The sequence below is a fragment of the Phacochoerus africanus genome, chromosome 2 (assembly GCF_016906955.1).
Source record: "Phacochoerus africanus isolate WHEZ1 chromosome 2, ROS_Pafr_v1, whole genome shotgun sequence".
NCBI lineage: Eukaryota > Metazoa > Chordata > Mammalia > Artiodactyla > Suidae > Phacochoerus > Phacochoerus africanus.
In genome coordinates, this window is record NC_062545.1 from 54,495,797 (window position 1) to 54,521,977 (window position 26,181).

The 26,181-nt window shown below is 39.3% G+C and overlaps 1 protein-coding gene across 5 annotated transcripts in view; it reads right to left on the reverse strand.

Moving 5' to 3' along the window:
- The window catches only part of SNX14 (sorting nexin 14), an 82,921-nt gene extending 69,828 nt beyond the window's left edge, over positions 1–13,093 (reverse strand). For 3 of the 5 annotated variants that reach the window (XM_047760569.1, XM_047760548.1, XM_047760559.1), the window contains exon 1: positions 12,779–13,067. In XM_047760569.1, the coding sequence (XP_047616525.1) occupies positions 12,779–12,918 (140 nt within the window). In that variant the 5' untranslated portion in view covers positions 12,919–13,067. Of the gene's footprint in view, positions 1–12,778 lie in introns of all 5 variants that reach the window. The other 2 variants (XM_047760587.1, XM_047760578.1) reach the window with 1 other exon arrangement.
- Between the last annotated feature and the right edge of the window lie 13,088 nt (positions 13,094–26,181).

The window sequence follows — 26,181 nt, forward strand, 5'->3', positions numbered from 1 at the left end:
AGAGAAAGGCTGCCCAACCAGAACTGCCTGGTCTTCAGGATCCCAGAACAATTCTATACTTGAGAAACATCCACTACATACCTATTATTAAATGTTCTCACTCCACACTTAATATATAAACATGGTTATCACTCACTCAAAGAACAGCTATGGTTTAATTTGCCTGCAGAATAAAACACAAACCCCTTAAACCTTTGTGGTCCCTTTCATTCTGGCCCCAACTAACTTGTTAGGAAGGATAGGACAGGGACTTGGGTGATTCAAAACAGGCCATTTATAACTACCAAAAACAAGAGGGCTGTGATCAAACAATGAAGACACTTGCAGATACCAGAGGAATGCTCTTTGGAGCACTTCCCTATGACCATTTTCCCATGCAAATAAGGCATCCCCTTATTTAACCAAATAAGGAACCAATTATTAACCAAATAAGGAACCAATCAGAGGATCAAAACTGATCCCCATACAGAGATCAAAACAACACAAGGCGCAGGGGGGTTGGACAGGAAATTAGTGGGCCTGGGGCAAGAGAATAGGGGTCCCCAAACAGGTCCAAGATATAGGGACACAGAAGCAAATACACAGTTGCAGCCAGGGCCAGTTCCTACTTCCAGGGCTGCCCGTTCTCTCTGAGGGCATAAATAAAACTTGCTGTATATGGCTACCTGACTCTTGATTGTGACCAAGGCAACCAGCAGGAGCCTTTTTCGAGTTCCAGACTGACCCGAACAGCTCCTTGAAAGAGCGCAGGTCAGAGCTGTCACACTTGCTCCCTTCCTGAGCTGATATTTCCTGCCTGGAGTGACAGCCTGCCTCTGTCCCTGTGTGGCAAGACCACTGGGTCTATCTCCACGCTGCTACAGCACCTCCCCACAAAAACCTCCCACCAGACCGCCTGCCTCCATCCTTGTGCCATGAAGCCTGCTGGCTCTATCCCAGCACTACAGTGCTTCTCAGCCTGCACCTCCAAATCCTTGTGTTTAGAAAAGGGGGGGGAGAGGGAGAGACCGTGCAGAGAAGAGGAACCTGACAAACTCACCCTTCTACTCTTATTTCTTCCCATTCCTTTATACCAAACTTCACTCCAACCAATAGCATAATTGACATCAAGCTTTAAAAAAAACCTTAAATTTGGAAAATACCTTAATGGGTTATAGAGGTATTCAGAGGAAATTATGAAATTCATGTCCATAGTCATTTACTGAAAATTATTTTGAGCCAGAGAGATGACTCAGAATTCAGAATTTTTAGGATTCTTGAACAGTTACATAGTATATATTTCATAAATAACATGACATAATAACATAAATAATATGAGGTCTGATACAGTACTCCATAGTCTGATATTAATATTTCTACAGCAAAACATATAAACAATAAGTAAATAAGTCAGAAATAAATACTATATGTAGCCTCATGTCTGTTCAGGTAAGGTTTTTTCACCAAATGTAACTGGTGCCAAACCTAAGGGAAAAGTTACTTATTCAGAGTTTTTTTGATCCCAGAATTACATATTAGGAATTGTAGACTTGTACTTAGACTGACTGACATTAAAAACTATATGCAATATGTATATTGCTATAACTAAGGCAAGTAATAATGACGGCATTATTTAAGAAGGAAACCTATAGCATTAAATGCATTAAATCTGTGGTTCTCAACAAGGAGTGATCTCACGACCAGGGGACATTTGGCAGTATCTGGAGACATTTTGATTGTCCCAACTGTGGGGAAAGGAAGACAGGAATATGGTACTTACATCAAGTAACTAGAGGCCAAGGCTCTGCTAAATACCTTACAATGAGGGAGGTCCCGCTGTAGGCCAGCAGTAATAAACCCAACTAGTATCCATGAGGACATGGGTTTGATCCCTGGCCTTGCTCAGTGGGTTAAGGATCTGGTGGTGCTGTGAGCTGCAGTGTAAGTCACAGCCGAGCAGACACGGCTCGGATCTGGAGTTGCTGTGGCTGTGGCCAGCAGCTGCAGCTCCAATTTGATCCCTAGCCCAGGAACTTCCATATACCACAGGTGCAGCCTTGGGAAAAAAAAAAATCTTACAATGCCCACGACAGCCTCGCACAACAAAGAATTATCTGACCCAAATTATCACTAACGCTGAGATTTAGAAACCCTGCATTAACCAGAGACACAGAAATGCTAAAAACTAACAAACTAAGCATTCAGAATAATGGGGGAGAAAAACACAAATCCAAATGCATAAAAAGGAAGGAAACACTAAAGAGAAGAACAGAAATTAATGAAGTAGACAACAATGACAAGAGAAAAAAATACATAAGCTCATTCTTTGAAAAAGTTAATAAAATGAGTAAAACTGGAGGTTACTAAGGCACCAATAATTACTCTAAAAACTGATAATTAAGGAAAAAGTATAAGCATTTATCCTACTTTTCCAATTTTGAGCTACTTCACTGTAACCAAATAGACCTAATGGAGGATAGAGTAAAGCAATTCTACACACACACACACACACACATACACATACACACACAAAAGCATTCAAATGAAAGAATGAGGAGTTCCCGTCTTGGCACAGTGGAACCGAACCTGACTAGGTTCGATCCCTGGTCTCGGTCAGTGGGTCAAGGATCTGGCATTGTTGTGAGCTGTGACATAGGTCACAGACTCGGCTCGGATCTGGTGTTGCTGTGGCTGTGGCATAGGCTGGCAGCAACAGCTCCGATTAGACCCCTAGCCTGGGAACCTCCATGTGCCATGGGTGTGGCCCTAAAAAAATGAAAAGAAAAGAGAGAATGAAAAATAATCATGTTGCAATCTATAATGAAGTGACTCTCAGGGAGTAAAGAAATGGTGAAACCAAAGAGAAGGTTTGTTGGGCGCCTGTCATTACCTGAATCCACAAAAAGTGAAGCAACTCCATCTAATGTGGAGTCATCCTCTGAGGGGATGTAACAGGATATACACAGCATCACTGAAGGACACTTGCACCAAAAAATAATAATGATAATTAAAAATATAAATCAAATTGAGCCAATAAATCTAACTCCCTGTCTACCAAAAATATGAAGATGAGGGGGAAAAAAAAGACAGTATGAGGAAACCATCAGCAAAATCCAAAATGTGAACAAATGACCCAGTTTCTTCAATAAGTCAATAGCAAGGGGAAAAAAAGAGAAGAAGAGGAGGCATGTTCTAGATTAGGGTTGTCCAACTACACCTTATGGTACAGGCCTCAAGCTAAGAAGGATTTTTACATTTTTTTTTTCCTTTTATGGCTGCACTTGTGGCATATGGAAATTCCTGGGCTAGGGGTCAAATAGGAGCTGCAGCTGCTGGCCTACACCATAGCCAGAGCAACGCAGGATCCAGGCAGCATCTGCGACCTTCACCGCAGCTTGCAGCAACAAGGGATCCTTAGCCCACTGAATGAGGCCAAGGATAGAACCCACGTGCTCATGGACACTTATGTCAGGTTCTTAACCCACTGAGCCACAATGGGAACTCTGATTTTTTACATTTGTAAAAGGTCCTTTTGAAAAAAGAATACAGAACAGCTGTTCTTTTGTGGTGCAGTGGGTCAAGGATCCAGTGTTGTCACTGCAGCAGCTCAGCAATTTCCACATGCCATGGGAATGGTTAAAAAAAAAAAAAAAAGAATGTGGTACAGAGACCTGACATAGCCCACAAGCATAAGATATTTACTCTCTGACACCTTTACAGAAAAAGTTTGCCAACTCTTGTTCTAGATTATAAGGTATTTATGAAAGCTTAAGAGATGCAGCAACCAAATAAAATGAGTAGACTTAGTTCAGATCCTAATTAGAACAAATGCACTACAAATTTTTACACGATTTAGGAAAATTTGATTATGGGCTGGTTATTAGATGACATTAACAATTACATTATTTTTTAATTTTTATTATAGTTAATTTACAATGTTCTATCAATTTCTGCTGTACAGCAAAGTTACCCAGTTTTTTATATATATATATATATATACACATACATAGATATACATAGATATATACATAGATACACACTTTTTTTCACATTATCCTCCATCATGTTCCATCACAAGTGACTGGATATAGTTGCCCATGCTATACAACAGGATCTCATTTTGCTTATCCACTCCAACCCCAAACTCCCAGTCCATCCCACTCCCTCCCCCTCCTCCAAGTCTGTTCTCCATATCCATGAGCGTTTCTTTTCTGTAGATAGGTTCACTTGTGCCCTATATCAGATTCCAGATATGAGTGATATCATATGGTATTTGTCTTTCTCTTTCTGACTCACTTCACTTAGTATGAGAGCCTCTAGTTCCATCCATATTGCTGCAAATGGCATAATTCTTTTTATGGCTGAGTAGTATTCCATTGTATATATGTTCCACATCCTCTTAATCCATTCATCTGTCAACGGGCATTTAAATTGTTTCTGTGTCTTGACTATGGTGCATAGTGCTGCAATACACATAGGGGTGCATGTGTCTTTTTCAAGGAAAGTTTTGTCTGGATATATGCCTGGGAGTGGGATTGCTGGATCAAATGGCAGTTCTATATTTAGTTTTCTGAGGTACCTCCACACTGTTTTCCACAGTGGTTGTACCAACTGTTAATTTTGTAATGTTATAGTTTTATGTAGAAGAAATTTTTTTTTAAAGGGAGGAAGGTTAGATTTGGGGGGTTTTTTTTTGGCCATGCCTATGGCATGCAGAAGTTCCCAAGCCAGGAATCAAACCCAAGCCATAGCAGTGACCCAATGCTGGATCCTTAACTGCTAGCTCACTAGAAAATTCCAGGTTTGATTTTTTTTTAATATTGATGGTTACTGAAGTGATGGATGCCTTGTGCTATATTCTGTGCATGCTTGGAAATTTTCAGAACCAAAAGTTAAAGCAAGACAGATCAGGGAATAAAAGAAAAAGAGAGGATACAAATATACAACAAAGAATAAAAAAGAATCATAGCTACAACTGAAATGAAGAGGAGGACTATAAACAACTATACGTTCATGACTGGATAATCTTATGACATAAATTTTTAGAAAAAGGCAAAAATGCTAGAAATCAGTAAGTGAAGAACTAAATAACTTGAATAGATGAATTGTCATTAGAGGAACCAAAACATAATTAGAAACCTGACTACAAAAAAAAAAAAAAAAGAACTGGTCCAAATGGTTTTACCAAATTTCCATAAAACAGATAATCCCAACTTTATACAGACTGCTTAGGAGGAGGGAGAACATGAGAAAAAGCTGTTAACTTAAAAGGACTATTATTGGAGTTCCTGTTGTGACTCAGTGGAAACAAACCCAACTAGTATCCATGAGAATGTGGATTCAATCCCTGGCCTCATTCAGTGGGTTAAGGACAGGGCATTGCTGTGAGCTATGTGTAGGATGCAGATGTGGCTCAGATCTGGTGTTGCTGTGGCTGTGGTATAGGCTGACAGCTGCAGCTCCAATTCGACCCCTAGCCTAGGAACTCCCGTATGCTGCAGGTTCAGTCCTAAAAAAAAAAAAAAAACATTAATATTATTTTAATTCCCAAACCAGATCAAAATAACATAAGTAAATCATTAAGTCTATTGTACTTATGAATATAAATATTACATACTAAGTAAAATATGAGTTAACTAAATCACCTGTATTTCAATAAAATTAAATTTTAAAAAATAGTTAACTAAAAGTAGCAGAATATCATAAATAATATACCAGAAGAAAGGCATATTTTTAAAACAGTTCATTATCTTTAAACTACCCATTGTGAACTAAAGGAGAAAAAGAAAAATCAAAACAATGAAGCCTCCTGACCTAACTACTAGTTTACAGGGAACACAGAGGGAAAGGAGTACGTTCAAAAACACTACAGGGATTCTACCAGTAAAAGCCAGATTGCAGAAAACTCTACAGAACAAATAGCCAGTTTTCTAAACAAATAAATTACAAGGTTAAAAAAAGGGAGAGGAGAGGGAAGGCAATGTTCAGATTAAAAGACCATACTTGGATCTCATTTGATTAACTGTGAAAAGCTGTTAGATTCATTATGGATGGTGTATACTGGATAGACACATGATAAAGCATATAAAAATACCAGAAAATGTTAATGGTAAAGTCTAAGCAGTACATAATTGTTCATTTACTATAAATTTCAACATTGCTTTATGTTTAAAATTTTTCATCATAAAAAGTTGGAGGGTAAAGTTCTAGCAAATTCAGGGAAGTCTGAACACTGAATAGATATTTGAGGATGTTAGGAAACTAGTTGTGGTTTTTTTGTTTTAATTAGGGCTGTACCTGCAGCATATGGCGGTTCCCAGGCTAGGGTCTAACTGGAGCTACAGCTGCCGGCCTATGCCACAGCCACAGCAACACAGGATCCAAGTCGTGTCTGTGACCTACACCACAGCTCACAGCAATGCTGGATCCTTAATCCACTGAGCGAGTTCAGGGATCGAATCTGAAACTTCATGGTTACAAGTCAGATTTGTTTCTACTTCGCCACGATGGGAACTCCTGGGCCACGGATTGAAATGGTGACTCCACAGAGCCAAGTCAGATCATTAACCCACTGCACCAGAGCAGGAACTCTCTGAGCTGACCATTTAAGTAGCGTGATAGGTACTTATAGGTTTCTCTGCACCATTCTATTTTTATTTTGTATTTGAAATTTTCCATAACAAAGTTTTCTTTTTTTTTTTCTTTTCTTTTTTAGGGCCACACCTGTGGCACATGGAAGTTCCCAGTCTAGGGGTCAAATTGAAGCAACAGCTGCCAGCCTACACCACAGCTACAGCCAACATGGAATCTGAGCTGCGTCTGCAACCAACGCTGCAGCTCACAGCAATGCCGGATCCTTAACCCACTGAGAAAGGCCAGGGATTGAACCTGCATCCTCATGGATACTAGTCAGGCCAACTGAGCCAAGATGGGAATTCCTTTAATCAAGCTTTTAAATGGAAAAAAAAAACTATTAAAAGCACATAAGAGCAGACAGATCCGAATGACTAGAGAAAGGTTATGTTCATGGACAAAATCGTTAAATTAAGAATAAATCTACCCAGATTAATTTACGAATTAAATATAACTGCAAATTCTTTGACACTTCATATCAAAAGCAGAAGTCTTATTTCCTTCCCCTTGAATGGAGGTTAGCCTTAATAACTCACTCCTAAGCAAAAGAATGTGGCAGAAGTGAAGCTGCCTAACCGACTAACTTCCAGGTCTAGGTCATAAGAAAAGATACAGCTTTCACCAGAATCTCTTTCTCAGGATATTCACCTTTGTAACCCAGAACCATATTGGGAAAAAGCCACATGTAAAGACCATATGTGCATGTTCTGGCCCATAGCCCAGCTGTATATAACAATATACTACAAAACTATAATAATACTATCATTTTTTTTGAAATTTTTGTACTGTTTTGGAAAGAGAAAAGAAACAGAACATAGAGTGAAAACCCCATTAAGTTTGGAAACACATTATTAGAGTCTGACTCACTGGGTTCTAATCCTGCTATGACACAGTGCAAATTACTTAATCTCTCTGACCCTTATTTGGTCCTCTATATAAAAATGGAATAATAATAATGCCTAACTCATAGGATTATAATGATTAAATAAGTTCTAGAAAGTACTCAGAAGAACATGTCAAATACATGTATGTGAGCCACCTGTGGTAACTTAAAAAATAATAAAGAAAATAATAATAAAACATTAAGATAAACAACAAGGTCCTACTCTATAGCACAGGGAACTATATCCAATCTCCTGGGATAGATCATGATGAAAAAGAATATTAAAAAAAGAATGTGTGTTTGTGTGTTAACTAAATCACTTTGCTAGACAGCAGAAATTGACACAACACTGTAAGTCAACTATAGTAGAAAATAAATTTTAAAAATAAGATACATTAAGAAATAGCCTCTATATATAGAAGAAGGATATATATATACAGAAAAATCTCAATTTATATAGTAAAACTGTAAATTGCAAATGAAAATGACTGGAATGTTAACAACAGTAGTCATCTGTGAATGTAAATTTACGACTGATTTTTTTATTAAAGTATAGTTGATTTACAATCTTGTGCCAATTTCTGCTGTATAGCCAACTGACTCAGTATGACTGATTTTTAACATCTTTGTATTTTCTGACTTCTTTACATTGCATATACATCAAAGTTATTTAGAAAGTTACTAATAAGTACTTTTCTTAACTATGTCTTCTTAATGTAATTTTTTAAAGCTTGGGCTACTAAGTAAGAATGATCTGCAATTAGAATCCCATTCTGCTACTTACTATCTATGAACCTGAGAAGTTGCTGAACAACTCTAAGCTTCAGTTTACTCATTTGTAAAACGAAGCTAATCAAGGAATGGCAAATTGACTACAATCAGCTACCACTATACACTCACTAAAAATGGCTAAATTAAACCTACAGACAGTATCATACAGAACTGTAAAATATTTTCGGTGGGAGCATAAACTGGTATACCCACTTAGCAAAATTGACTAGCAGTATTTACTTAAGTTAAACAAATACATACACTATGACTAGGCATTTTCATTCTTTTTTTTTTTTTCAGGGCTGCACTTGCAGCATATGGAAGTTCCCAGTCTAGGAGTCGAATCAGAGCTGCAGCTGCCAGCCTATGCCACAGCCACAACACCACCAGATCCGAGTTTCATCTGTGACATAGGCAGCAGCTTGCAGCAATGCCAGATCCTCAACCCACTGACTGAGGCCAAGGATCGCACCCACATCCTCACAGGTATTAGGTTCATTGTGCTTAGCCACAATGGGAACTCTGCATTTTCATTTATGAGCATATACACCAAAAAGAAATATATATCAAAATATTCACAGCAGCATTATTCATAGTTGCCAAAAACTGCAAACAATTCAAATGCCTTTCAAAAGAATGGATAAACAAAGTGTGGCATATTCTCAAAATACTACACAATAACAAGAAAGAAAATCTACTGATATATGCAACAATATGTATAAATCTCAAAAGCAGAGTTGAAAGAAAGAAACCAGATATAAGAAGACCATATGATTCCATTCATATGAAATTCAAAAACAACAAAATTGATTCATGAGACAGAGGAGAAGGTTACTGACAAGGGCACCTACCAGAGTGCTAAAAATATTTTATATCTTGATCTGAGTAGTGGTTACATTTAAAAATTCACAGAATACTACAATTACATGTATTACGCACTTTTCTGTAAGTTATACTCAAAAAACAAAAACAAACAAAAAAAAAACTACTGAGGCTAAAAATGGTACCTACCTTACAGTGTTGTGAGGATAAATCAGACAAAAATAATGGCTAACATTTAATGGGTGCCCATGTGCTAAGCACCATTCTAATTAACTTCCATGTATTAACCCACTATCATCAAAATAACTGTATAAAGTGGGTACTAGTATTAGCCCCATTTTACAAATCAGATGACTGGGACAGATAAAATTAGATTACTTATCCAAAGTTACATACATAGTTAATGGAGACATCAAAATAAAATTTTTACAATCAAGCTTCAGATTCAAAACTTTCAACCACATCAGTAAATTGCCTCAATAATAGTGAAAACTCTTAACACCATACTTGGGCCAAAGTAAGTACTCACAAAGTATTACACTTTCATTACCACTATCTTTTCTTTTTTCTTTTTTTTTTTTTTTTTTTTTTTTTTGCTTTTTAGGGCCACACCCAGGGCATAAGGAAGTTCCCAGGCTAGGGATCCAGTCAGAGCTGCAGCTGCTGGCCGACGCTACAGCCACAGCAACGCTGGATCCAAGCCAGAACTGCAACCTTGGCCACAGCTCACTGGCAACACCAGATCCCCAACCCCCTGAGCAAGGCCAGGGATTGAATCCACATCCTCATGGATACTAGTCAGATTCGTTTCCACTGTGCCACAATGGGAACTCCCACTATTATTATTAATAGAGGTATTAACTTAAAATATTCCTTATTATAACACTCAAATATGCAATCCTATGATTAGCAAATAAATCTATATAATTACATCTATACTAATTTATCCGAACAATACTGTAAAGGTCGTATCATAAATAATTTGAAATATATAAAGTACGTTACTCTACTCGTCTCACACATCAGTTACAATGGCCCAAAGGTTATATCCATTTATCTTGCCACAGATAAAATTCATAATTTTAATGCATATTGAAAGAAAAATTTACATGCTAGATAACACCCTGAGAGATCTTTAGGAGCTAAGGTTTTAAGACAGTAAGAGAAAAAATTAATTTCAAAGAAAGTTTTATTCTATCCAGAGAAAACCATGACTCACAAAGACACATGTACTCCGATGTTCATTGCAGCACTATTTGCAGTAGCCAAGACATGGAAACAACCTAAATGTCCATTGACAGAGGAGTGGATCAAAAAGATGTGGTACATATATATATACGCAATAGAATAAGACTCAGCCATTAAAAGGAATGAAATACCAGCATTTTTAGCAACATGGATGGACTTAGAAATTATCATGCTAAGTGAAGGCAGACATGCAATGAGACACCAACATCAAATGCTTTCCCTGACATGTGGGATCTGGAAAAAGGACAGACTGAACTTTGCAGAACAGATGAGGAGTTATAGACATTGAAAAACTTTCGGTCTCCTGAGGAGACAGTTTGGAGGGTGGGGGGATGTGCTTGGGTTGTGGGATGGAAATCCTGTGAAATTGGATTGTGATGATCATTATACAAATACAGAAGTGATAAATTCATTTGAGGAATAAAATAAATAAATAAATAAATATTTCTAAACATCAAAAAAAAGAAAGTTTTATTCTAAGTTTAACCATACAGAAGAGCTTCAAATCTCCATGCTAACCATGGGAGATTTTTAAACAGAAAATTTCTTTTAAAATAACTTCTAAAAATTAACTGATGAAATGCCTGTATAGAACACTGTAAACCAGCTATAATGGAAAAAAATAAAAATCATTTAAAAAAATGATTTTGTTGAAGGAATGCACTATTAATTTCTGAATAGACATGCCATGTATGTAAAAACAATTCTATTCATACACGAAACCACCCAGAGATAGCACTTATGTGTGATTTCCTTCTTTCTTTGCATAATACAAATACAGGGTACAGAGACCAGATGTTATAGAGATCTGACGCTATCCCATGACTCCTTAACAACACACAACACTGGATGCTATAATTAAGCAGGTGACCTCAGAAATTTAGTTCAACCTGCTCCCACACAGCTGTGCTACCCTGGACACCTAGACTGATCCAGCTCCCAAAGAAGATGGATAAGAATCCCTGAACAAAACGTAATAATCCTATAAAGTTTACATGTCTTTCGTACTAAACCTGCTAATCCGGCGTGAAATACCTTCCAGATGACAAAACTGGTTAAGGACTTAATAGTTTCTATTCTAAAGGATTCCACCACGCCTTCCACACCCTTAAAATCAAACATTTTACCATCACAAACTACATTTTCCAGTAAAATATCAATCGCTCTTTAAATCCAGTACTATATAAACCCAGAAACAACATGAAACTAAAGCGGGGAGTTCGCGACATGGCTCAGTGGTAACAAACCCGACTGGTAACCATGAGGAGGCGGGTTCCATCCCGGGCCTCGCTCAGTGGGTTAAAGCATCCGGCGTTGCCAAGAGCTGCGGTGTAAGTTGCAGGCACGGCTGGAATCCCGCGTTGCTGTGGCTGTGGTGCAGGCCGGTAACTGCAGCTCCATTTCGACCCGTAGCCTGGAAACTTCCATTATGCCACGGGCTAAATGGTGGGGAAAAAAAAAAAAAAGAAAGAAAGAAAGCAAGAAAAGAGGCCGGGGAAGAAACCCAACTTCCACACAGTCACAGGAAACGGTTATCCCAGAGCAAAATTACCATATTTCTTGTGAATGCTTCCCCGTTCCCAACCTTGGGGGATCAACTAAGTCTAGATAAAGAGTAAGGATGGCTGCCGTTCGAAATCTGAAAAACATCGTGCAGGTGCTGTCGCTGACAACTAACTGTCTCAGATTTCTTAACCACCAAGAGCAAATCTGGAAATAATTCTGAAGGAACACGTCTCCTCTACCACCTATTTCATCGCTACCGTTACTAAAAACACCAAAATGAAGGAAATCGACCAGTTTATTTCAGAGGCAGAATCTTGCGCTTTCAAAATGTCAACTAAATTAGCAATTTTAACCTCAGTCTTCCCTTTAGGAATATTCTAGAGATGCTGCTACTATTTCGCGCTCTTCGATACAACAAATCTTTATGACGGTGCATTGTAACCAATAACACTGGGGAAAACCTCGGAGGTGATCTCCAATGTGGGTGGGTGGGCGTGCGCGCGCGGGGAGAGCAAGGGGAGTCAGTCTAAAACTTCCACGGCGAAGGAACCCTGTACTTTCCTCCATCAGCTGGCGGCACCGCCCCCTCATGGCCTCAATTCGGCGACCGATAGATTTCATGCTTCTGAAAAGCATCGATGCTGGAGGCCCAGCTTTTAAGAAATGGGTGAAAAGAAGGTAAGAATAGGGGCCGGATGGCTGAAGAGGGGAGGCCTTAGAAAAGGGGTCCCTTGAGCCCAGGCCCCACCGCACTTCCGGGCCCCAGCGCCCAGCCAGGCTCCCCAAGGCCGCTCTCTCCCCAGAGGCCCCGCAGCCCGCCCCACTTCGCGCAGCTGCGCAGCCCCATAGTCTCCGCACTGCGAAGCAACAGGGCCTGAGTCCGCAGTTTCGGAGGAAAGCTGCCCGCCACCCAGCTAGCTTGCGCTGCCGCGTTACCTGTTGAGGAGCAGGGAGGCGGCGCTGAGGCACAGCAGCAGGAAGCAGAACAGCGGGTACTGGCGACAAATCTCGCGTCCCACGTCCAGCCTCAACCGCTGCTTCAGCTTCTCCCCCATCGTCCGCATCCAGGGCGCCATCTCCGTCGGCGTATCTGAGGCTGCACTACAGACTGAGGTTGAGGTTGAGGGGACACCCCCATCAACCACCCACGACGCCGCCCCTCCAAGCCCTGCGGAGGACCCGGAGAGCCGGCGACCGGCGGACGGTCCGCGGGCTGCAGCCGCCCAAAGCCCCGCCCGAGGGCGCCGTCGCGCGTGCGCGGCCACGCCCCCCGTGGCCGGGCAGGCCGCCGTACGACGTGTCTTTCGTCACTCCGCGCAAGGCCGGTCGGGTTTGCTGGTTAGCCCTCTGGGTCAGAGCCGCGCAGCCCCGGTGGATGGCCCCTTTCGCCAGCGACTGCACCTTTTTGGAAATCGGGGGGAAACTGCAGCACCCAGTAATTGCCTGTGTTGCGGAGAAGAGGCGGAAGGCTGTGCCCGAGCATAGGAGAAACTGCAGACCCCGCGGCCACCGGATCCTGCCTGCAGGACTCCTCGAGCTCGCGGGGCCCACTGGGAACTGTAGTCTTTGTGACTTGAGCTCCGCCACTGCTCTCCACGCCTCTTCTCTATAGACTCAGCTCGGCTTGGGGACTGGTCCAAGCTTTGCAAGACGCCCAAGGTGGGGGGGGGGGGACACCTCTCAGTCCCTGTTTTGCACGGGCCGCGCGCGGGTGAGTAAAACCACCCTGGAACAGGGAAAAGTCGAACCCACCTGGCCGCCACTCGGTGGCGAGAACATCTTTTACGCGTCCAAAGGCGAGGTAGACCTCAGCTCACCACAGTCCCGCGGCCCTAACCAAAATCCGAGTATTTGCTGAGGCGCGTTGGCAGGTTAGGTTAAATACCGTTTGCAGTCTGGTGGGGCTTTTCGCTTTACTAAGTTAGCACATTTCTAAATTTTAATTTCTGTATTCTCCACTACTCTGACAGATACAGAAAGACGTCGTAATAAGTAAAATTTATTTAGGCGGCGCGCTAAGTACTTTAACGTTCACACATTCACTTCATGATATAGGTACTTGATATAGGTACTCTGGTTTCCCCCATCTTACAGCTAGATTACCGACGTTAGTGAGGCAGAGAGGAACTTTGCTCAGAATCAGAGCTAGCGAAACAGGGATTTGAAGCCAGAGCCAGTTTTCATGCTGCCTGTCTTTTCTCTTTCTTAGTATCTTATCCTCTGAAGTGCGGAGACAGACATGTTCAGAAATGATTTTTTTAAAACATAAAAATCATGGTGTATGGCAGTTGAATATTTTCCCATGTTATTATACTGAATACATGGGTCATTTCTTTGCATTATTTTCCTTCAGAATGTACCATCCTTTATTCTGTTAATGCTAATTTTTTATATCGTTGTTATTATCGTTACACCCTTAATCACACATCTATACTCGTTTATAATTATGACTTTAGGGTCAATATCAATAACGACTGCTGGATCAAAGAATAGGAACATGATACATACTGTCAAATTTCTTCCCAGAATGGTTTACTAGTTCCACAATGGTATTTAAGGTATCCATTTCACTGATCCTCATCCTTAGGTATTGTTTAAACATCATAAATGTACTGTAGACTAACAATATCATTGGAAAGCTTGGTAGTTTTCTTTAATATTTTGAGATACATAATTAAACATGAATTTCACTTTTCAGCCTTTCTTTTTAAGTGTCTTTGAACTACTTATAGCCCCTTATTTAGGGGCTATACTGAAGTATAAATAAGGGTGTAAGTTGAATGAATCTACACGTATCAAGTGCCTACTGTGGAATCGATTACTTTATAATTGGGTAAGTTACTTTATTAAACTTTTCCAGAGAGTCAGACTGTGATCTTTTTTTCTGTTCAAAAATTTTGCTTCTTTATAGGGTCACTCTAAAATTCCGGTTCAACTTATTACTGATAGCCAGTGCATCTTAGTAATAAAATGTCTTGTTCTTTCAAATTAGACTTTACAACATCAAGACTTCTTTCCCATGTGATTTTTCTTTGCAGTGGCAATTATAATAAGCTAATCAGACATAAAGCGATTTTTAATTTATTTTTTGGCCACACCCACAGCATGTAGAAGTTCCTGGGTCAGGGATCAAAACTGCACTACTGCAGTAACCCAAGCTGCTGCAGTGGCAATGCCAGATCCTTATCCAGCTGCATAAGAGAACTACAATAGGCAATTTACTTTGTTTTTATTTTATTTATTTATTTATCTATCTATATTTTTTTAGGGCCACACCTGCAGCATATGGAGGTTCCCAGTCTAGGGGCTGACTCAAAGCTGTAGCTGCCTGCCTACACCACAGCCACAGCAGTGCTGGATCTGAGCCACATCTCATGGTTCCTAGTCAGGTTCGTTAAACTCTGAGCCACAAAGAGAACTCCAACAGTAGGCAATTTAAATTTTTATATTGCTCTTATACTCAGAGAAGGAAAAAGTAAAAATAAATTTCTGCTGTAAGAAAATTCTATAAAATCCACACCTAGAAGAAGATAAAGTTGCCTTTGATATAGACCTCATGTAATGAAATAAAATTTTTATTCCATTAAATGTTTTCTCTTTAAACATATGGTCTAGTATCCACACCATCATTCATACAGAGCTTGAAGTTTTTTTCCAACTTTTTATTAAAAGGTTTGAACATCCTTGTAGGGATATAGGATATCCACAATCAATCCTGGTTCTGAAATCAGCTGAAATCTACTAGAATTTCAGAGAGCAAGGCTAATTTGGTATATCTCAAACCCCAATCCTCAACTCTGAAACACTTTTCTTCTTCAAAAGTTTAAGAGAAGATTACATTGGGTAGAAACTGCCTAATAAATGTCTTTGTACAATGCTTAATACAAAAAAGTTTTATGAATTTATGAATGTGACAAAACCTGCCAAACCAATTAGTTTTATTTGCATTATATAACAACCTAAAGTGACAATGATATGAAATCTAAGCTATGAGATAACCTGACAGGAAACTGAGGTCCAAAGAGGTATACTGCCTGCCCTTAGGTTCTAGACCTACACTCTAATACCATAGCCATGAGACATTATTTGGCTGTTGAGCACTTCAAATGTGGCTCACTTGAAAAGACATGTGCTGAAGGGTAAAATACACATCAGATTTTGAGGCTTAATGTGGAAAAAAGAATATAAACAATCTCAATTTTTTTTTTTTTTTTTTGCTTTTTAGGGCCATACCTGCGGCATATGGAGGTTCCCAGGCTAGGGGTCAGATTGGAGGTACAGCTGCCGGCCACACCCACACCCATAGCAACTCAAGACCAGAGCTGAGACTGTGACCTACACCGCAGCTTATGGCAGCACCAGATCCTTAACCCACTGAGCAAGGCCAGGGATTGAACCTAATAGTTCTCATGGATGCTAGTCAGATTGCTTAACCACTGAGCCATGATGGGAACTCCAAACTATCTCAACTTTTAAAAGTTGATTACATGTTAAATTATATTTTGGAAATAATGGGCTAAAAATTCTATCAATCTAAGTTTCTTCTTTTATAATGTGGCCACTAGAAAATTTTAAATTACATATGTGGCATGCACTATATTTCTACTAGACAGTGCTCCTCCAGACTAATGTTAGCTGTGGAGAGCCAGTACAACTAAATGTGTGAATTTATAAATGCCATAATTAGCACGTGCCAGGGGTACATTTTCAAACTAAAGATAAAAATAGTTGATAATGCATCCAACTCTAAAGGGCTCGTAAACATCAAACTACAATATCCAATAACTTTAATGAATATTAAATTAGCAAATAAGTGTAAGGCACTGTACTAAATGTGATGGCAGATACAATTATTTAGATGCTTTTTCTGACATCCAAAGGCTTACAATCTAGTGAAGGAGACGTCAAACATGAAAAATAATGTATAATACAGGGCATATACTTAGATATAAAGGCTGGAATGGTTTCTGGGTTTTTTTGTTGCTGTTGTAATTTTTAATGACAGTTGATGGGAAAGAGAAATTTCCAACTGGTGAGGATCTGGAAAGTCCTCAGGGAAGACAATAATTTCAGCAGACTAGGATTTATCTCTTTGCTTTCACTTAATTTTCTTTTCTTTTTTTTTTTGTCTTCAGTCTTTTGTCTTTTTAGGGCCCCACCCTTGGCATATGGAGGTTCTCAGGCTTGGAGTCTAATCGGAGCTACACCTGCTGACCTATGCCACAGCCACAGCCACAGCAATGCCAGATCCTTAACCCACTGAGCAAGGCCAGGGATAGAACCCGAAACCTCATGGTTCCTAGTTGGGTTTGTTTCCGATGCGCCATGATGGGAACTCCGCTTTCACTTAATTTTCAAAAGTAATGCAGCACTAGGCAAAGAATTTAAAATGAGTCCTGATCCCCTCAGATTCCACCAACAAACTGCAGAAAATGCTTTTTATATTGGTACAGGAATTTGAAAAGGTGGTGTTGACTACATGAATCCCAGGAGTTAGGCCTACTTAATTCTGATGACCCTGAATATATACCAGATTTTAACTGCTGAGTGCCATTATTTGTGTGGCATGATTGTGTCAGGAAGAGGACAGATGAATACTTACCCACTACCCCTTGGAGCCATTTCGGTCCCTCCCTGTCAAGCTGCCTCCTGTGATTTGAAGTATGCTCTCCTAACACAGGATTGGCATTTCCAAACCTGAGTTTTCCCCTATGTCTCAAAGCATCAAGGTTCATATTCTACCTTTTGTGGCATTTATAATATTATTTTTACAGTCAATTTTACATTTCAAAATACCCCCTCCTTCCTACAACCTATCCCTATGTATCCCTATCTATGGACGTAATAATGCCTGTAAAAGGAACAATTAAGACTGCCTTCTAGGGAGTTCTCATTCTGGCTCAGCGGTTTCAGTGGTAATGAACCTCATGGACTAGTATCCATGAGGAGATGAGTTTGATCTCTGGCCTTGCTCAGTGGCTTAAGGACCTGATGTCACGGTGAGCTGTGGTGTAGGTCACAGATGCAGCTTGGATCTGGCATTGATGTGGCTGTGGTGTAGGCCAGTAGCTACAGTTCTGATTTAACCCCTAGCCTGGGAACTTCTACATGCCATGGGTATAGCCCTAAAAAGAAAAAAAACAAAGAACTGCCTTCTATACCTCAAGAAATGTTCCTTTCCCAGATTTTCAGTAAAAAGGAACTCAGTACAATACAAGTACAATACAGAATATGTAATTCAAGGAAGGACACTAAAGGATTTTTGAGTGGGAGTTCGAGATGTTCAAAATGCAGTTATTACTTTCCTATTTAACCCCCACGTGTGTGTGTGTGTGTGTGTGTGCGTGTGTGTGTGTGTGTGTGTGTGTGTGTGTGTGTGGTCATGAAGTAGAACCTCCAATGGTAAGATATGAACAACTACAACTTTATGGAACCAGTGGATCAAAGAGATACTGTCTGGATAAAAGCTGTTTGACCATGAAATCCTAGGTGGTCTCATTATCCTAGCACCAAAAATTAAGCATTTAATGTTTGTCATATTATTTCTAAGACATAATGGAATAAACCTCTCAAACCTCACTTGCATGTTAATAAGTAATTGGTCTTAAGTTCAGAAACTGTAAATTAACAGATTAGAAACAAAATATATTCACCTTCCTGGTGGAAATATTAATGATTAGAAAAGTCACTCTTATAATCTAATACCATTATTCCTTGTATAATATGGCCAATGTTTTTGTTGTCTAAAAATTTTTTAAAAGTTTAACAGCCTTTAAATAAATAAAACAGTCCACCTTATTTCCTATGTTAACTATAGAGACAATGATTTGCTTTCATAAAAAAAAACTGCAACTATATTCAGATGTTTAAATATAGCTTTCAACTGATTTCAATAACTTCTGAAAATATTTTGGCAGGTCTTTGCAATCAGTCATTACCTCTCAGTAACTGTTTTCTAAAATATAAATACAAAAGCAATTTTTTTTGTGTGGTCTTTTCTAGGGCCACACCCGCAGCATATGGAGATTCCCAGGCTAGGGGTCCAATCACAGCTGCAGCTGCCGGCCTACGCTAGAGCCACAGCAACATTGGATCTGAACCATGTCTGCAGCCTACACCACAGCTCATGGCAACAATGGATCTCCACTGAGCGAGGCCAGGGATCAAACCCTCAACCTCATGGTTCCTAGTTGGATTCGTTAACCACTGAGCCATGACGGGAACTCCAAAACAAAAGCATTTTAACATGATACCTATAAACCACCATGCAACTAGGGTTGGTTCAGAATTGTGAAGATCACTAATAATAATACTCCAATTCCAATTCTAGTAAGGTTGCCACCAAATAATTAAAATCAACTTTAATATTTTTTCATTTCTTTGGCCACCCTGTGGCATATGGGTTCCCAGGCCAGGGATTGAGCCAAGATGCAGTTGCTACGTAAGCCGCAACTGCAGCAACACCAGATCCTTAACACACTGCACAGGCTGGGAAGCAAACCTGTGTCCCAGCACTTTCAAGACATTGCCCATCCCGTGTACCACAGCGGGAATTCCCTAAACTTCACTTTTAAAAAGAACTTTTTTGTCAATCTGATTCCAACTATTAAAAAAAAAACTCAGTACAATATATCTAAGTAGAAACCTTGAATATTAAGTAATTTTGGAAATTTTTATTGAAAAAATTCTATTGGAAAATTGTCCCTATATATTGAAAGACAGTTACCATTAAATCATAGGGTTTTACCTCAGATAAACACATCTTAAAAGTCTGAATTTTGAAATTAACAGAAAGTCATATAGCTTATATATATGTGTGTGTATATATATATATATATATATATATATATATATATATATATATGTTTTTTTTTCTTTTCTTTTTAGGGCTGAACCTGTGGCATATGGAGGATCCCAGGCTAGGGATCTAATCTGAGCTACAGCTGCAGGCCTACACCACAGCTACAGCAACATCAGATCCGAGCCGTGTCTGCGACCTACTCCACAACTCACAGCAACTCTGGTTCCTTAACCCACTGAGCAAGGCAGGGACTGAACCATCCACCTCATGGTTCTTAGTCGGATTCGTTTCCACTGCGCCATGACAGGAACTCCCCATGTAGCTTATATTCCTCCATTTTTTTGAAAATAAAATAAATAAGATATATACTTATTCACTATAATTAAGAATTCCATTTTTTTGAAAATAAAATAAATAAGATACTTATTCAATATAATTAAGAATTAATCTAGATGTTCAGAGAACAGTTCTATCATTCCCATTTCCAGTTTAAAAAAAAAAAAACATAATTGAAAGATTAGCTCACTTGGAGCTCTTTATTTCTTAGGGCTACAAAAGCTTCTCCAAGAAGGCCTACAAAAACATTGATGGCAGGATTGGAGCAATTTTTGTAGAGCTTGAGAATTGAGACAGCAAATACCCCTAGCTAAATCGTCCTTCTCATGTACTGGATTCTCAGACGTTACTAACACATTAAGTATTATCCCTAAATTAAGTTCAAGCCTATTTACATATTTAGTCTCTGCCGAGTTTCACAGCTTCTTTTCCATTTCATAAAGCAACACATGAACCTGTTATCGATCACAGTAGAGGATGGGAAACTGTAATTACTACATACTATTGACAGAAAATGAATTTGAGGGGTAGCAGGAATAATGACTATAATTTTAATGTTTCTGAAGATTCTTCTTGCAGTTATGAAACAGAAAATACTAGATTTTCAAATGTCGCCAGATATTTAAAACCACGGTTTTGCTCCTGAAGTTACCTTTAAGCAGAGGTTGATAAATTTGGGGGTTTGTCTCATATACACAGCTGTTACAAACCTATAGCATAAGCAATAAAGGAAGAATGATCAGCTCATAGCCTTACATAAACCCTAGGAAGCCAGGACTTTTGATGTACATGTTCCTCACTCAGGGACACTTCGTTGATAATGCACCTACAGCAAAAAAGACTTTACTATTTTCACTATAGAGAATTTCTAAGCGGTTGGCTTGAAATGGTAGGGGATATGGGGCAGGGGGAGACATATTACTAAGTCATTAGAAATGTGAAATGAGCCAAATAAAGAAAAGGCTAGCAATTTGTTTACAGGCAAAACCAGTGGAGGTTAAGATTAGAGGGGTTAGCTCAGGACAAATTATAAAATTTTAAATTATATATATGGTTTGCATTTTATTTCTATTAGGCAGTGCTACTGTAGAGTTAGATTTGGAGAGTCATCATAACGTGCCACTTATAAATCTGGAGCACTTAAGATATTTGTAAATATAAAGTGTAGCCAGAGGTAAGCTGCCTCAAGGATAGGGTAGGAATTGGATAGAGGATTTTCAGACCTATTCAGGAACAAAAAGTGATCAAATATAATGATGTGATAAGAGAAATTAATAGGATATAATCAGACAGAGCAAAGCATTCTAACATGTACAGCAAAGAGCTGAAATGGCAGACTTGCATATAACAAAGAGATTAATTCAAGCCCTGACATTAAAGCAGGCGTCCACAAAGATGTGACATGTGGATGAGATTAAAGAGACAAGCATAGAAGAAAAAAAGGAAATAGAATAGATAAGAACAGGTCGGTCAGAGAATATTAAGAAAGCCAGCAAAGTACCAAGGAAACTTTTCAAGAGAGTGATTCGATGTGACAAATGCCTCAGACGGGTTAAAACTTCTAAAAATATGTAACTTTCAGCTACTGGTATCCTATGAGCAGTTTTTTTAAAAAAGAGGGGTGAGGAAAATCAACTTAAAATAGGGATCATTTCAAAACCAACAAGCTTCCTAGGAAAAGATGCAATAAAATGCTTTATCCTGATAATAAAATACGTAGTGTTTCAATTTAAAAACTGTTTACCGGGGATGGGGGCAAAGAGGCGAGGGCTGGGGCTAGAACACTTACAGTCTATAACTTTTAGAAAATATCTGCATTATTACTAGTAATAAAGCAAATTTAGGAGGCTGGTTTAGCAGTTAGACTTCCTTTTATTTCCTAATCAAGCTACTATACTAGCTTTACACATGAGAGTTTTGCCTAAAATTTCAGAACTGAGACCTGAGGTAGATGAACACTAATTCTAAAAATTCAAAAACATACTTACGTACCACAAAAGGAGATCCATGTTGCTCATTTTAGTTGACATCAGCTACACAGGCTGACTCTTATCTAGTGTAATATCAACACGGTAATATGGGGAATTTGGGAATAACTTGAATAATGCTCTGTGAACTATACAGGGCTTGATGGTTTTCATCCTCAGAATATGTAGCCTAAGAAAAAGATTTATCCCACCCTCTCCCCCTCAAATAGTAACTAAGTATCAGAAAAATAATGTACCAGGTAATGTTCATAACATGTAAGTTATTACAGAACTAATGAACAGTAAGTCTTCACAACAAAAATATTAATGACATGAAGCAAACAATCCTCTAGGCAGAATTTTTTTTAAAAAACACAAGCTGTTATTTCATAGAATATTGAGAGCTAGAAAAATATTTAATGTAATCTATTTTTATAGGAAAGGAAACTCAGGACCAAAGAGTTTATACCTGTGCTTGCTCACAGTTCCTTTCATTAAATGTCTCAATGGGAGTTCCCATTGTGGCTCAGCAATAGCAAACCCGACCTAGTATCTGTGAGGATGCGGGTTCAATCCTAGCTCAGTGGGTTAAAGGACCTGGGGTTGCCGTGAGCTGTGGTGTAGGTCCCAGATGCCTCTTGAATCTGGAGTTGCTGTGGCTTTAGTTTAGGCTGCCAGCTACAGCTCCGATTTGATACCTAGCCTGGGAAATTCTATATGCCAAGGGTACTGCCCTAAATAGACCCTCCCCCCCCCCCAAAAAAAGGTCTCAATGACTAAGAAAAAATCACCTGGAACCACTGGGGAACTAAGAGGGAGAATCTGTTGCTTTAGCAACCTATACTTTTCTGTTTATATGAAAAGTGAACATAAATACACAAGCTACATGAGGGTTATTAGAATGAGAAGACCCTATGAAAACAAGATTAGTGTGTCTTACGTCAACTTTTTTTTTTCTTTTTTGGCTGCTTCTGGGCACATGATGTTTCTGGGTCAGGGATCAGATCCAAGCTACAGTTTCAAACTACGCCACAGCTGTGGCAACGCCAGATCCTTAAGCCACTGTGCTGGGCTGGGGAATCAAACCTGAGTACCAGCACTCCAGAAACACCACAGAGCCCACTGCACCACAGAGGGAACTCCAACTTTGTTTTTTGGTTTTTACCATACCTGAGATATGCAGAAGTTGCCGCTGCAGGGATCAAACCCGCACCACAGCAGCAACCCAAGCCGCTGTAGTGACACCAGACACTTAAGCAGCTGTGCCCAAGGGAACACTGTATTCATCAACTTTTATCAAATGAGTCTAGCATACTTGGTTAACAAGCTTTATTTTCCTCTTCAGATTCCTAGTGTGTATGTGTGTCCAGATACTAAAAGACTTAGCCAAAATTCTTGGTACCCCAAACCTTGAAAGTCAGTTTCTTCCTTAATCTCAATTAACATTTAATATCATAAAACCTATTAAAATGGTTTTAATACCTGAAGACAGGTGAAATAATCTTAAGATGTTCTTTTTTTTGTCTTGTCTTTTTAGGGCTGCACCCACAGCATATGGAGGTTCCCAGGCTAGGGGGTCCAATCAGAGCTGTAGCCACTGGCCTATGTCACAGCCACAGCAACAATAGATCAGAGCCACGTCTGCAACCTACACCACAGCTCACGGCAATGCCGGATCCTTAACCCACTGAGGGAGGCCAGGGATCAAACCCTCAACCTCATGGTTCCTAGTCGGATTCGTTTCTGCTGCACCACGACGGGAACTCCCTTAAGATGTTTCAATTGCTATATTTAGATGGAATTTTTTTTTAAGGATTTAGGCTCTCTAATCAGTGAAGACAAAGCAGATATCAAGGTATGGAAGAATATATTCCACAAGTAGAGTAACATGGACTATCACAAAATCCCAGAACATCCAATCTGGAAAAGGTGGGTTTGCGAGATCTTTCCCAAAATAAGTAGTCTCATTAACTGGTACACAAGAATACATGTAGGTAGCTATATTAAACATAAATTGGAAAAATAATGCTCAATAGTTTCCTCTAAACGTTCGGAAATTCTGAATAGTATTAAATGATAATACTATTCTCTCAAAGAGCTTTTCAAAATAATCTGCTTCACCCAGCCAAGAATGCCACTAAACTTGCATCTTTAGTCACAAAATGTTTCCTATATACCCTTTAGCATACTAAGTGTTCTTTTTTCAAGTAAGATTTCAAACTTTTAAGTAATAAGGATGCCCTTTTTATTTTCATTTTTTAAATTTCTTTATGGCCACACCTATGGCACGAATAAGTTCCTGGGGCCAGGGATCAAACCTGCACCACAGCAGCAACCTGAGCCACAGCAGCAACAACCCTGGATTGTTCACTCGCTAAGCCCCTGAGGAACCCCAAAATTTACTCAAACTTTTTCTGGACAATTTATTTTAAATGAGCTGTGACATGTGACTATACAGAGATCAAGGTAGGTTTCTTTTTTTGTTAATACAAGGTAATGAACACCAAACTTCTTGTACCTTATGACTCAGTTGGATCTAGGGCTGCAAGAACAGGAGCGATTTTTCATGAGAGGGATAAGTAGCAAGGGAAAAGGAAAAACTTTGGCTTGCAAGAGTAGAAAGTTAAGAAATTTGGGTTCCTGAGGGTTGTAGAACTTTCAGGGTCTACCCCTTTCCTCAAAGCAAATTAACTTGCCTGGGAGAGATCAGTGTTCCTATAATTGAGTACTCTTCCTTCTGGCATTGGAAGGGTACCATGCTTGCCTGTCTGCTTCCAAGGAAACTAAAATAAAGCATGTTAGCCCTTGTGTTCTCATACACACAGAACTTAACAGCCAGTTGTTTCAGTAGGCAAACTCAGGAACACCAGAATTTTATCAGGATCTTTCATGAACGCAAATACCAACCACCAAACACACACACAAAAATCAGAAGCACGGAAAGTGAAGCAGTATTTCAATGTATCCTTTTAAGAAACTGATTATCTTTTTTTAAATCTCCAGAATTCAAGAATGAGCAAGAGAGACCTTATATAAAATAAGAACCTGCTCAAGAGCTGAAATTTAAAGTCAATATACGCCCTGGAAGAAGAAATAAGTGACAAAAAAGATAGAGCTAACAGGAACTGAGAAATGAAGGAAAATAAAGTACTGAGTGTGCTGTTTCCTTATGTTGTGAGGAAGAAACATATTAAAATTGATCTAAGTAGAGGCTTAATTGTAGTCTGAATAATAAAGGTAATCAATTGAACTTAAAATAGTTCAGGAAAACGACAGCAGGACTAGAGTAAGCCAAATTTCTCACAAAGGGTTTAAAAAACACTTCTTTAAGTAAGAGATCTAAGAGGTTAACTACAAGAACTAAAGACAGGAGTCATTCATCTCTGTTAATTGACTAGGGTGTGAGCAGAGAAGCAGACTTTCACATCCTGTGCTGTATCCTGTTTTCCAGGTACAAACCTTTTAAATTCTCTTTAAAGTACTATCAAGGGGGCTGTGGGATGGAAATCCTGTGAAATTAGATTGTTATGATCATTAAAAAAAAGATATAAAAAAATAAAGTACTATCAAGGTAAGATAACAACTTAGCATATTTAAGCATAAATACCACCTTCATCCATCACTACTCAAACAGATACATAAGGTGTAGTGAGAAAATGCTGTAAATCCAGAGCCTCCTGTCTCAGATGGCTTAACTTGAACCATAACCAACTGAAAGGTACATACTGACTATTCATAAAAATGCAACGATTGCCTTATTTTAAAATATAGTTAAGTATGGATTACTCTTGGAAATAACTGTCTTAAGACATTATAGTTACCTAGCCGTCAAGCCTTTTTTTCTTTTCTTTTTTTTTGGTCTTTTTGCTATTTCTTGGGCCGCTCCCGAGGCATATGGAGGTTCCCAGGCTAGGGGTTGAATCGGAGCTGTAGCCACCAGCCTACGCCAGAGCCACAGCAACGCGGGATCCGAGCCGCGTCTGCAACCTACACCACAGCTCACGGCATCGCCGGATCATTAACCCACTGAGCAAGGGCAGGGACCGAACCTGCAACCTCATGGTTCCTAGTCAGATTCGTTAACGACTGCGCCACGACGGGAACTCCTCAAGCCTTTTTCAAGCATCATTATACTTATTTTTAAAAAGGGCTCTACATGAGAAACTTATACAAATGTTATGGACTCAAAACCAACTAGACTCATCAGCAAAATAAGAATTAAGTACCTTTCCTCA